This window comes from Myotis daubentonii, chromosome 2, assembly GCF_963259705.1.
Source record: "Myotis daubentonii chromosome 2, mMyoDau2.1, whole genome shotgun sequence".
Classification (NCBI taxonomy): Eukaryota; Metazoa; Chordata; class Mammalia; order Chiroptera; family Vespertilionidae; genus Myotis; species Myotis daubentonii.
The window spans coordinates 42,233,166-42,246,470 of NC_081841.1; the positions used below are offsets into that span (position 1 = coordinate 42,233,166).

Here is a 13,305-nt window from a genome sequence, read left to right on the forward strand (position 1 = left end):
CTGAAGGAATTTGAGAAGCAGGATGTGTAGGAAGATTCTCATGTGAGAGGTGCTTTCCTTAAACATGGAGAATATTTATCTCCATGACAGAGGAACACAGAGAGGAATCTAGATGAACAGGTTTCCCCAGTTTACAACACTTAGCTCATATCCTTTTTGTCCTATCAGTTTTTTCCCCACTTTTCACTTTTCATCAAACTTAGCATGAAAATGCTCAGGTTTTAACCACTTCTTTGGGTCTTCATTTCCTTATAAAGTTTTTCACATAAAGCCTTATATTGAATAAATTTATTAATTTCTCTTTTCTTATAGGAACATCAGCTGAAAATTTAGAAGAGTAGAGGAAAAGGATATTTTTCCTCCTCAACAAAAAACTTTATTAGTCAGGATTCATGACTGCAAATGACAGAATTTTAAAATATATATATATATATTTACTTAATGTTATGGACTGAATGTCTCCCCAATCCCAGTTCATATGTTGAAATCCTAACCTCCAATGCCATGGTATTAGGAGTAGGGTCTTTACGAAGTGATTAAGTTATTAGGGGGGAGCTCTCATGAATGGAATTAGTGCCCTGATAAAAGAGATTCCAAAGACCTCTCCCACACCTTCCACCATGGCTGTCTATGAACCTGAAGAGGGCCCTTACCAGACACCGAATCTGGCAGCACCTTTATCTTGGACTGCCCTGCTGCCAGACTGATAGATAAATATTTGTTGTTTATAATCCACCCAGACCATGGTATTCTGTTACAGCAGCTTGAATGGTTTGACACTTAACTAAAAGGAAGAGTAGCGGTGCAGCTGGGCCTCAGAGACTGCTTGAATTAGAGACTTGAATGCTATGAAAGATTCTCAGTTATGATAGTCTCTCTGACGGTTTTCATCACTGAGGTTTAAAACGTGACCTCAAAAAAACTAATATTGCTCATATTTTAGTTTTGCCGCTAGGGAAATACTGAGAATTGTTTCTCTGCTTCTGAATTTTTAAATTCCTCTGAAGGATGTTGCCTTGCCCTGTTGATGTCAGGTCCCAGCACTGGAACAATTACTTAATACCAGAGAGATGTGATATTATTGATTCATCTTAGTTCAGATAGCTAACCCTAAATGAATTATTTTTCCAGAGAGGTAGGAATTTTATAAGAAGATAGAAAGTCTTTTCTAGAACTATATAGTCTGTGCATGTGTAAAAAGCATTCCCCAGAACAGTTAAAAGTACTGAACAGACAAAATAGTGAAATCTTTTATAAGGAGAGACAAAGTTTAAAATCTAGTGAGGGATATGGAGTTAATTAAGTACAATAAACTATGATAAGTGATATAATAGAGAATATATGTAGTGCTATGGCAATATGTAACATAGCACCTCATATAGTCTGGGGGTCAGGGAAGGCTTGGAGGGAAAAAAGTAGAACTGAATTAGTAGAGCCTCTTTTATGAGAAATATGTAAGATGAAAAAGATGATTTGAATTATCTGTGATAGGTAATGATATTTTTAGCATATATGGAATATAGATGGTTTTAGTAAATGTAAGATGCATATTTATTTAATGAACAGAGTATATAAAAAAGTGCTTTTAAAATATTTTGTCATCCATTTTTATTTTTAAATTATAGTGTTTTTTTTGTTGTTACAGAAACTATGAGAAAACCAATCCATGTGAATATGAATAGAGACATAAAAATGCCCCTAAAAAAGCATGATTTAGAACTTCCGATGTCGCCTTCCTGTGTACCATCTAAACTCTGCATTGATGATCTAGAAAGCAGGTGAGTTTTGGCTAGGTTAGATATTGTTAGATATTTAGATGTATCATTATTGACACTGTTTTATTCATTGAAAATGTACAAAGGGCTTATTCTTCTACCTCAGGTTTTTGTCTTGGTGTATTATTAAACTATTAAGATGACCTTGTTAAATAACCTAATGTTCATATTCAGTATTTTGTATGCCTAGTTTGACTTTCCTTATCATAAAAATGTCTCTTTAGTAATAGTATCCATACTAATAAAAGGTAATGTGCTAATTAGACTGGGTCGACCCAACATCTTCCGGTCGTCCTGCCTTCCTTCTGGACAAAGCCACAGTAGTGGAGGCTAAGGCAGAGGCGGTCAGGGGTAATCAGGCCAGCAGGGGAGGGCAGTTAGGGGCGATCAGACAGGCAGGGGAGGGCAGTTATGGGCAATCAGGCAGGCAGGCAGAGGGGTTAGGGTCGATCAGGCAGGCAGGTAGGTGAGCGGTTAGGAGCCAGTGGTCCCGGATTGCGAGAGGGATCCCGGATTGGAGAGGGTGCAGGTTGGGCTGAGGGACCACCACCCACCCCTGCATGAATTTTGTGCACCGGGCCTCTAGTAATTTTTATAAAACTCAGTCATAGTATGTCCCAGGAATGATTTGAGTTTCATATGTTTTTGTGTATTTGGATAGAAAAGTATGAATTTTAAAGCATATATAAAAAGCCAATTTTATTGCCCTGTCTATTTTTAATCTTAAGTTTTAATTTTAATTAGTATGCACCATCAAAGACTGGGAAGCAAGGAAGAACTGGGCCCGGTTCAGGTGAGAATGAAAAAGAATTTTAATGTTATTTTAACAAATGTGGCATCCTGCCAAATAATACATTTTTTTTAATATGAGGAAAAAATTTTATCCTTTAAAAATTTTTTAGTCTTTAAAATTATTATTTTAAAAGTTTTTAATGTAAGGAACCTATATTATAAAAAACGTTTTAGTTGTTTATGTATGAGAAACCTTTTGGAGTTCTGGTAATGTAGACTAGGCCTGTACGTGTATAACATTTGATTCTGCTTGTTACTTACATATTGCAAAGGATAAGTCAGTTAGAGATTTATATTTGGGTTCATGTGATAATTGGCAATTTATCCTTCAGGTATAGTGACCAGATTGCTTTATTTTATATCAAATTATGATTTTCAGAATTCATGTTGATCCCAAGATCATTTTTCTTTTAAAGTATTGCAAATGATTATTTTTTTAGCAAATAATGTTTTAAGAAATTAGAAAATGCATAGATTGTGATTAAAGCCTGAAATTTTAAGGTCCAACACCATATTATCTTCTTTTCCTTTTTTTGAATTGCCAGAGTTAAACTACATCAAAAATATAATGGCAGTAATACTGAAATCTCTTGGAAATCTTTTCATCTGAATTTGTGGGTTAATGAAACACAGATTTCCTGTCAATAGGAGATGACAAGCAGGAATGGAGCTTTAGGGTGGAGGGGACCAAGGGTGAGAAAGGCAGATGGAAGGAACCTTTTAAGTACATGCTTAGATGATAACTTCTCTTGTCTTAAAAATCCTGTCAATTACTGATGACTTGCCTTTCCTTGGGACTTTTTCTCCAATGTATGCATGACCTATTTACTTCTATTTTGACTTTTGTCTTCACTAGTTTATTTATTTTGTTTGAAATTCACATGATTGTATCTTCTTTCCTATAGTTGTCACAAGTCATGGACTCATATAGAATTTTTGAACCTCAGTTCAACAGAGTAGAAAACTGCAGTTTCACACCATCATCTTTTTCTGCAGAATTATCTTCTAACAGAAATGTTACAAAACAAAATTTCGTCCCCAGAATAGCACCTAGTCCTCAGAAAGTTGCATATGAAAAAATACAGAATGAGCAGGTATCTTTGAATCATTAGTTTTTAGTATTTTATATCATTATATTTTTATGGTATTCTTTTTTCTTTTATAAATTTAAAAAAAATCAGTGTGAATTGCTATAGGTATAGTGAATTAGGAGATCAAATTAAGTATAATATTTCCTCTTAAGACAAAAGCTTAATTCTCTTTACTAGATAATGAATCCAAACACTGGAATGTTCTTTAAAAATCTTTGAAATCACCATCCTGTTATAAAATTGTTGATAGTGAAAATGAAAATTCAGTATATTTTATAATAGTTGATGCTTGTAATCACAGTAAATGACTGGTTGGTATGAAAAGGGTCCTGTGAATAGTAATACATAATTTCAACATGTCATAGTAGTCTGTTAAAGTATGAGCTGTGATAGCTTGATTCTTTTTATGATGTGACAAATGAGAACTGGTCAAATACATGTTAATTAAAATTATACAAATAGGAATCATTGCTAATAATGGAAGACTGGCAATATGCCTCGATATTTTCAGAGGGATATATATATATATATATATATATACATATATATATATATATTCAGAGAAAAATTTGGAGGGCACTCCTTTGGTTCCAATGAATCTTCCCCTACTTCAAGAAGCAAGAAAAATCTCAAATAAATAATCTAACCCTATGCCTAAAAGAATTAGAAAGAGAACAAGAAAATCCCAGAGTGAGCAGAAGGATGGAAATAATAAAGATCAGAGTGGAAATAAATGAGAGAGTCTAAAAAACAATATTAAAGATCAGTGAAGCCAAGAGTTGGTTGGAACTTTCATTTCTTTGTTTCATGGCTTATAAATAAAATATACTACAGGTATAAATTATTATTGCTAGATAGATTAGCATTCAGCCAACATAAAATCTTACATTTATATGGTACCTTCCACATTAACAAATAGATTATCTCATCTGCTTTTCACATCAGTCTTCACATATTTTCCCCTGTTGTACTCAATGATATTCGGAAAGATTAAAGTAGCAGTCTGTAAAATTAACCAGTAAATGGAAGAACTTAGATAATTACAGCTATTTCCTTGGGAGAAAATATTATTTTCTGTCAGAGAAATTTAACTTTTCTCAAGATTCTGGTATCCTGCGTATTTCTTTAATGTTTTTTTTTTTATTGTCTAAAGTAATTTTTTTTTTAACTTCTGATAAAATAATTAGCTCCACAAGGTGTCAACTCTGTTAGTTTAACAATCATTCAAATATTGATAATGCTTTCTTTGTTAGAACAGCATTTGTTTTTAATAAGGACATGATTCCTTTATTTTAGACTAAAATCACATTTTTTTCAATATAGATGTCTACTTAAATGGCATATCATGATAAATAATTTTAATTGCGTATATGAACATTTACCATTTTGTCAGGTTCTTCCTTTCTTTTTTTTTCCAGCTCAGTAATGTCAATTATTCTAATTGCTTGTTTTCCAAATTAAATGAAAGTCAAGATGCTCTTAGTTCATCATATAAAACAGCAAAAATTGGAACATTATTTGAAAGATTAAGCAGGTGAGCAAAGATATGGCAGGAAACAAAGAACCTGCAGCATTCTTTCTTTGAGTTATTAATCTGATTTTAATGGACACAAATATTTTTAGTTAAAAATGCAAGCAGACCTAAGTAATACTAATAGAAAATATCCACTAGATTAATATATAGCATTTAATTAAAATAGTTTTAAATAATTATTTTCTAATGGGAACACCTACCTTTTATTTATGTATGTAAAAATATTTTGGGCCAAGACATTTTGTACCTGTTTTATAATCTCCATGAATTACTAGTTTCTTTTTCTGTGTCATAAACATAATTTCTCTTTCATTTATGTCTATTGATCGATGCCCCACTTTTATTTTCTTGATTTCTGTAGATAAACCCTAGTTTATTGTTTTAAATCCATTAAACTTGAAAACCAGTTTGAGTCACTCTTTGTAATTGTGGTGAAAAAACCTTGACTCTAATTCTATTCCAGTCTTCCTCATTTTTTAAAATAACACTCTATTCACTAAGTTGCTTAAACCAGAAGTTGTCCTTGATTCCCTCCTTTCTCCTTCAACACCCAATATCCATGTCAACAACAAAGTATTGCCAATTCTGTATTCTAACATAAAATTATCTGCTCATGTTTCTATCTCTACAGTTTCATCTCAGTTTAAGCTACCACTGCCTTTTGCCTAGAGAATTGTTACAGCTCCTTAACAGTCCTTTTTGTTTCCTCTTTGTCCTCAGATCCATTTGTTTTACAGCTTTATTGTATAATCAGCATACTACAAACTGAACCTATTTAGAATGTGCACTTTAAGATTTGACATATGTCAAAGATAATGAATATAATATTCATCATCCCTAGTAGTTTCTTTGGGCACCTTTGTAATTCCTTCCTCTGACCATGTCACATCCCTTACCTCATCCCAAGGCAACTACTGATCTGCTTTCTGTATGGAGTTCCTTTTGTGGTAAGGTTTTTGTTTTTGTTTCTTTAACTATCATATTTTATTAGACATAGGCTAGTAATGTTATTTATTTGTTTGTTGAGTGAGCTTTGGTAGTTTGTCATACAATAAATGTATCTCATTTTTATTAATTAAAAATTTAAATGCATGCTATTTTTTATGTTGTAGCATTTATTGACTTACAGTTATTTATAAAATCTCCTTTTTATGTATTTAAAATCTTTAACATCTGTAGTGATGTCTTTTCTCTCATTTTTAATATGGTAAGTTGTATTTTTTCCCCTTTCTCCTGGTTATTCTGAATAGAGGCTTATCAATTTTATTTACCTACTCTTTGAATCATCTCTCAGTTTCACATATTTCTCTTCTTTTCGTGTGTGTGTGTGTGTGTGTGTGTGTGTGTGTGTGTGTGCGCGCGCGCGCAGTCATTGAATTTTTTCTTATTCATTTTAGACAGGGAGGAAGGGAGGGAGGGAGAGAAGGAGAGAGAGAATGAGAGACAGACAGACAGACAGACACGAGTTGCCTCTTGTACATGTCCCAACCAGGGACTGAACCCACAACCTATGTATGTGCCCTGGCCAGGAATCGAACCCACAACCTTTTGGTGTACAGGATGATGTTTAAGCCAACTGAACCACACTGGCCAGGGCTCATTGAATTATTTTTATTGTAACATTTTTGGTACTTCCAATGCCATATGTTTGCTTTGCACGCTAGAATTCATATGCTAAATAAAGCATTAAATCTGAAATTTATTTTGGCAGTTACGGCCCTCCCTGATGTAAGTCTGACTTTTACTTCAACCTTCCTGCTTTTACTCAAATTCATGACTCACTTTCTACAGCATGACTGTGGCTAGCCTCTCTGTAATACAAGGATTTTTTTTTATTATTGGATTAGCTCCTTGGCTGGCATTTTTACAGTGGAATTGTATCTGTTAATTGTTGTTGGTTAAAGAAAATGTTTCATACTTTTCTATTTTTTATTTCATTGAATTCTGCTTTTACTTTTATTTCCTTTTGTCTGTTTACTTTGTATTTAATTTACTCTTTTTTTCTTGTGGCCTAATATGTGGTCTATCCTAGGAAATGTTCTATATGCACTTAAGGAAAATGTATTACTGCTGTTTTGGGGTGAAATGTCCTAAAAATGTCAATTAAATCCATATAGTCCAGTGATTTTCAACCTTTTTTTATCTCATGGTACACATAAACTAATCACTAAAAGTTGACAGCAACCCCCCCCCTAAAAAAAATTGATCTAACCAAAATATGGCTATAATTTTCATTCATTCACACCGGGCAGCTATTGTTGTGTTGGCTGTTGTCATTTTTTTAGGTATGTTTTTAAATTTTGTTTTGTTAATCCACACCCAAGGATGATTTTTCATTAATTTTTAGAGAAGAGTGAAAGGGAGGGAGAGAAACAGAGAGAAAGAAACATCGATGTGAGAGAGACACATTGATTGGTTATCTCCGGCACATGCCCTAACTAGGACCTGGTCTCAAGCCTGCAACTGAGGTACATGCCCCTAGACTGGGATCAGACCCTTGACCCTTCAGTCTGTGGGCCAGCATTCTATCCATTGAGCAAAACTGGCCAGGCTGTGTTGTCATTTTTTTTACTTGACAAACTAATGGAAAAGAGGTCAGTGCCCTTAACTAAATCGCCAGGTATTGCATGTTTTAAGAATTCTTGTGGCACAGCAGTTGAAAATCGCTGATCTAGTCCAATGTGTGATCTGATATCATGGTTTTCTTGTTGATTTTTTGTCTGGATGATCTGTCCATTGATGTCAGTAGGTTGTTAAAGTCCCCTACTATTGTATTACTGTTGAGCTCTTCTGTTATATCCATCAAAATTTGCTTTATATATTTATATATAAATTTGCTTTATATATCTACATTGGGTGCATAGATATTTATAAGAGTTATATCCTTCTGTTGGGTTGATTCCTTTATCACTATGAAATGCCCTTCTTTGTCTCTTTATAGCCTTTGTTTTTTTGTGTTTTGTTTTTTTAGATTTAAAAAGAAGTTAAATCTATATTTACTTGCACTGTTAAACATTACACAAAACACATTCAAGTGGCAAGTAATTATAATGCAAGCTCTTGCATGGCAATCCAAATTTATTGAACTACTGATGCTAAGTTATACAAAATTGCACCGCTTTAATTAAGGCTTTTAGTTTACATTTGGCCACTTCTTAGTAGTTGTAACACTAGGTTGGTCAATTAAATACTGTGGCTCCCTGTTGGATAGATACACAATCTTTACATCCAAACTTTAATGCACACAAAGCAACAAGGCATTGTTAAATAAAACAGCAATAGTTACTGCACCTTGGGCCTTGTGACCAATTATACATGATTAAAATTACTTCCCACATTCACATCCACAGTACTCGTCCACCATTTAACATCTCAACCAAAATGTTACACATGTGAAGCAATCATTAACAGGCAAAAATACTAAACCTGTATATTTGGCACTGCAAATACACTTATGCATGAGTAAGCAAGGGATTCAGTGATAATCTACAGCTGCAGAAGCCTGAAAATGATTTACAAAAATTGTTAAATCATTAAAAAATTGTTTGAAAATATACACTTCTTGTTGTAGACCCCCACTGCACACACAACTATAAACATTGTTCTCTATGGAAACATATAATAAGAGATTTGAAAAATCTGGACATTTCCTTCACAGCAGATATTAAAGGCAACATCTTTAAGACATTATAGTGAAAGGACTATTGCATTTTTAAAGACAAGATCACTATCTCCACAGGTTTCTTAAAAATTAAAAAAACTATGTCGCTGTGTTAATCAAATCACTTATTTGTACAATCCAATGATAAAGACCTTGATTTTCTTAAAAAAACAATAAGCTACAAGTATCAAAGGAGTGAAGTTATCTGGACTAGTCTATATAGGAGCTCTTTGGATTTTCTTTTATTATGCTGAAATAGTGGTGCTTTTAGGATTTACATTATTGTACTCTCCAAAACAAAATATGGGGCCTGTTACAGTACACAGTACACTATTTTCATACTTGTACAACATTGGTGGATGAAAATGTCTCCTAGCAGTAATACTGGATTGTAGCCTCTGTTTTTACCAGATGCATACACTAGGGCTATTATATAAGTAAAAATAGACATGGCTTAGAGCTACAGTGCATCCCATATAATAAAAGGCTAATATGCAAATTGTCCCCTCAACCAGGAGTTTGACCAGGGGATAGGGCTGGCCAACCACTCTCAGCCCCTCCCCCCGGCCAGCCCGGCCTGATCAGCCCCGATTGGGGTGGGCTGGCCAGACTCCACCCGTGCATGAATTCATGCACTTGGCCTCTAGTTTAGTATATTAAAGCAGCTGACATCATGACTTTTTTGTGGGCCTTCACAGGCCATGAATTTTTCTGTTACTTTGCCCCACTAGGTCATAAAAGATCTCATTAACATTTATTTTTGATTTTGCAGAGGATTCTAAGATTGCACAGTTGTTCCATTGTCTTGCTAGATTTTGACCTTGTTCCTTTCCTACAACTCTTTCATCTTCCAGTTCACACTTATTACCAACCAGAATTATTGGAACATCATCCGTGCCTTTAACTCGGAGAATCTGTTATTTCAGATCTTGTAAATCATTAAATGTGGACTGTGCTGTATGGAATAAACTAATGCAAAGCCTTTTCCATTTTTCATATACAAACCCCTCATTGCTGTAAATTGTTCCATTCCTACAGTATCCAAGATTTCAAGCATACACTGTTGTGCATCTACTTTAACTTGCTTTCTATAAGAAGCTTTTATCGTAGGATCATATTTTTCAACAAAAATTCCTTGAACAAGCTGTTTAGTCAGAGCAGATTTTCCAGTGCCTCCTGAGCCAAGAACAGCTAGCTTATATTCATGCATGGTGCAAACTTGTCAAAAGCTAATACCTCTCACACTGTCAGCAGGTCCCCGTAGCCAGTGTTGCTCCATGCATTGTGCTCCCTCTGTGTTACTGTCCCCCAGTGCCACAGCAGTCCTGCGCTGCCAGTGCTCCAGCTGGTTTACATGCCTGACTCTGGGCGAGGTTTGGCGGTCTGTAGCCTTTGTTTTAAAGTCTATTTTATCTGACGTTGGGAAGCACAAGAGACTTGATTGGAAAGTTTGCAAGGAGGAAATTCTGAGAAAAAGGAAGTGTGTAGAAGGCTGTTTTCCCTATTTATCGTAATTCTGACTTGGGAGACTTAGGGGAGTGTCGAAGGCGGCCCCCCTAATTATTCCTTGACCTTTCCAAACAAGTCTGTGCACGTGCAGACCCTTGGGTGTTTACTGGAATCCTTATGCCTAATCTTTGGGTGCCCTTGCCTTGAGGACAATGCAAATACATGTGTCCTCCCATGATTACTCACCCTACTGATTGTATCCAAAGGTAAAAACTGAAATAAAAGGCTAATGAGGCAGGCAATCGAGGCTGCCTAGTCCCTTTGTCCAGGCCGTCCCTTAGCCCTCTCTTTCACAGCAAATGTTGTGTTTGAGTTACCCATTCATCTGTCACTCAGGGTCTGCTGGCCAGCCCTGGCAATCTGATATTACCAACTTTTAAAATTTTATTCCATTTGCATGAAAATTTTTTTTTTATCCCTTTACTTTCAGTGTGCATGTGTCATTCAATCTGAAGTGGGTCTCTTTTAGACACCATATGTATAGGTCTTGTTTTTTTAATCTATTCAGCCACCTTATGTCTTTTGTTTGGAGCATTTAGTCCATTTACAATTAGACTAATTGCTAATAGATATCCCATTATTGCCATTTTATGAGACTGACATGCTACCTACTGCGCTAACGAGGCACCTCCATTATTGCCATTTTCTTGTTTTCTGACTGTTTTTGTAGTTCTCTGTTCCTTTCTTAATCTCTTGATCTCTTGTATGTTGATGCCTTTCTATAGTGTTTTGTTTGAATTCCTTTCACTTTATATCTTATATAACACATATTTTGCATTGTGGTTACCATGTGCTTCATATATACCAAGCTATGCTTATAACTGTCTATATTTTTAAATTTATCTTTATTGTTGAAAGTATACAGATATTCCCTATTTTTTTCCCATTGTCTCCCTCTAGGCCTTCACCACACTATTGTCTGTGTCCATGGGTTATGCATATATGCATGTATATTCTTCGGTTAATCTCTCCCCACCCATCTACCCACCCCCACCTTCCCTCTAAAGTTGATTGTTTTGTAAGTTTGATCACATTCTAAATTCACTCCAATTTTTGCTTGTCCCCTCCATGTTTATGTTGTTATTTTTTGTGTATGTATCCCTTTATTGTTGTAATTACATAGTTTTTACCTTTTTACTTTCATCTTTTAACCTTTGTATTAACTTTATAGTTGGTTGATTCACTGCTTTTATTAAACGTTTGCCATTGTCAGTGAGTTTTTTTCTTTCTCATATTTTCTCATTCATACACTGGTGACCCCGTGCACGAAATTCATGCACATTAAAAGGGAATTAATTAGAGGAAATATTTTAATATTGATATTAGCCCTTTCTCTATAATAGAAATGTCAGAGATGAAAGAAAATTAGTAAAATGTATATGAAAATCTTCCTCCTGTCAGAGTCTAGGGTTTGCCATGGGAACATAGTCAAGTCCCTGCACATCCACATGTGCCTTGAAATCGTGTGTACCCAGACCTGGGCAGCCCCACCCCCATTGGGCTAGATCCAGACCCGGCCGGTCCCACCCCTGTCTAGCCTCGCCGGGTCGGGGGTGTGGCCTCAGTTCACCTGGCATGGTGCTGGGGCAGGGGGCGTGGCCTGAGGTCCCCTGTCAAGCTCTGCTGGGCAAGGGGCATGGCCTGAGGTCCCCCAGCCTGGCCCTCGGGGGGTGGGGGGGTGGCGTGTCCTGCAGTCCCCTGTCAAGCCCCACCAGGCAGGGGGTGCAGTCTCTGGTCCCTGCCCCGGCTCAGCACCACTCAGCCTCAGGTCCCTGCTGATTGTTCGTAAAGGTTCAGCCTCCACTTTGTGTACAGCCATCTTGTGTTACAGAATCTCTGCCTCCACTCTGGATGCAGTCATCTTGACCGTTATGGCATGATGATCAATTGGCATATTCCCTCTTTATTATGTAAGATTTCATCTTTCCTTTTCTACTTAAAGAAAACTCTTTAACAATTCGTTTAATAGTGGTTTAGTGGTGGTAAACTCCTTCAGCTTTTCCTTGTCTATAGAACCCTTTATCTTTCTATACTGGGTAATCTTGGTTGTAGGCTTTTGCCTTTCAACAGTGAGTATTTTGTGTCTTTTTTCCTAACCTCTAAAATTTCTATTAAAACATCAGCTGATAATCGTATGGAGCTCCCATATACATAATTAACACCTTGCTGACTGGTCTTGAGATAACTCATGTCTGCACTTACATTACTTTAAGTAATTTTAAAACTCCACTTGCTTTCAGACCTTAAAATTACTTAAAGTAATGTAAGTGCAGGCATGAGTTATCTCATGACCGGTCAGCAAAATTTGGACATGGAAACACAAGTTACCTCATGACCGGTCAGCAAGGTATTAACTTTTCTCTTGCTACTTTTAGGTTTTACTCTTTGTAACCTTTGCATTTTAATAATGATAGGGCTTTGTGTGGACCTCTTTGGGTTCATCTAGTTGGGGACTCTATTTTCTAGGCTTCTATTTCCTTCACCATGTTAGGGAAATTTTCAGTCATTTCTTCAAATAGTTTTTAAGTCCTTTTCTCTCTCTTTTCCTTCTGGTGTCCCTATGGATCCTAACCTCTGTTCCATATCATCTGCTGGTGATTCCATCTACAGTGGGGCCTTGACTTACGAGTGTCCCGACTAACGAGTTTTTCGAGATACGAGCCATCTCTCAGCCGATTTTTTGCTTTGAGTTGCGAGCTAAAATTCGGGTTATGAGCCAGCTTCAGATACCCCACCGCTAGTTGGTGCAGAGAACGTCACAGTGAACGCCACAACATCAGCCCAGCATCACATGTCTCACTCGTTCACTTTTTGATTTGACATACGAATAATTTGAGTTATGAGCTCCGTCACGGAACGAATTAAACTCGTAAGTCAAGGCCCCACTGTAATGTATTCGTTATTACAGTTATTGTCGTCTTCATTTCCTACTGGTTGTTTTTA

At 36.0% G+C, this 13,305-nt stretch overlaps 1 protein-coding gene and 1 pseudogene across 1 annotated transcript in view; one reads left to right on the forward strand and one right to left on the reverse strand.

Moving 5' to 3' along the window:
* The window catches only part of REDIC1 (regulator of DNA class I crossover intermediates 1), a 65,489-nt gene that overhangs the window by 23,433 nt on the left and 28,751 nt on the right, over positions 1-13,305 (forward strand). Inside the window, exons 5-8 of the mRNA XM_059681136.1 lie at positions 1,646-1,778; positions 2,520-2,568; positions 3,473-3,661; positions 5,077-5,192. Of these exons, the coding sequence (XP_059537119.1) occupies positions 1,646-1,778; positions 2,520-2,568; positions 3,473-3,661; positions 5,077-5,192 (487 nt within the window). The remainder of the gene's footprint in view (positions 1-1,645; positions 1,779-2,519; positions 2,569-3,472; positions 3,662-5,076; positions 5,193-13,305) is intronic.
* Positions 9,510-10,084, reverse strand: LOC132226087 (ras-related protein Rap-1b-like; annotated as a pseudogene).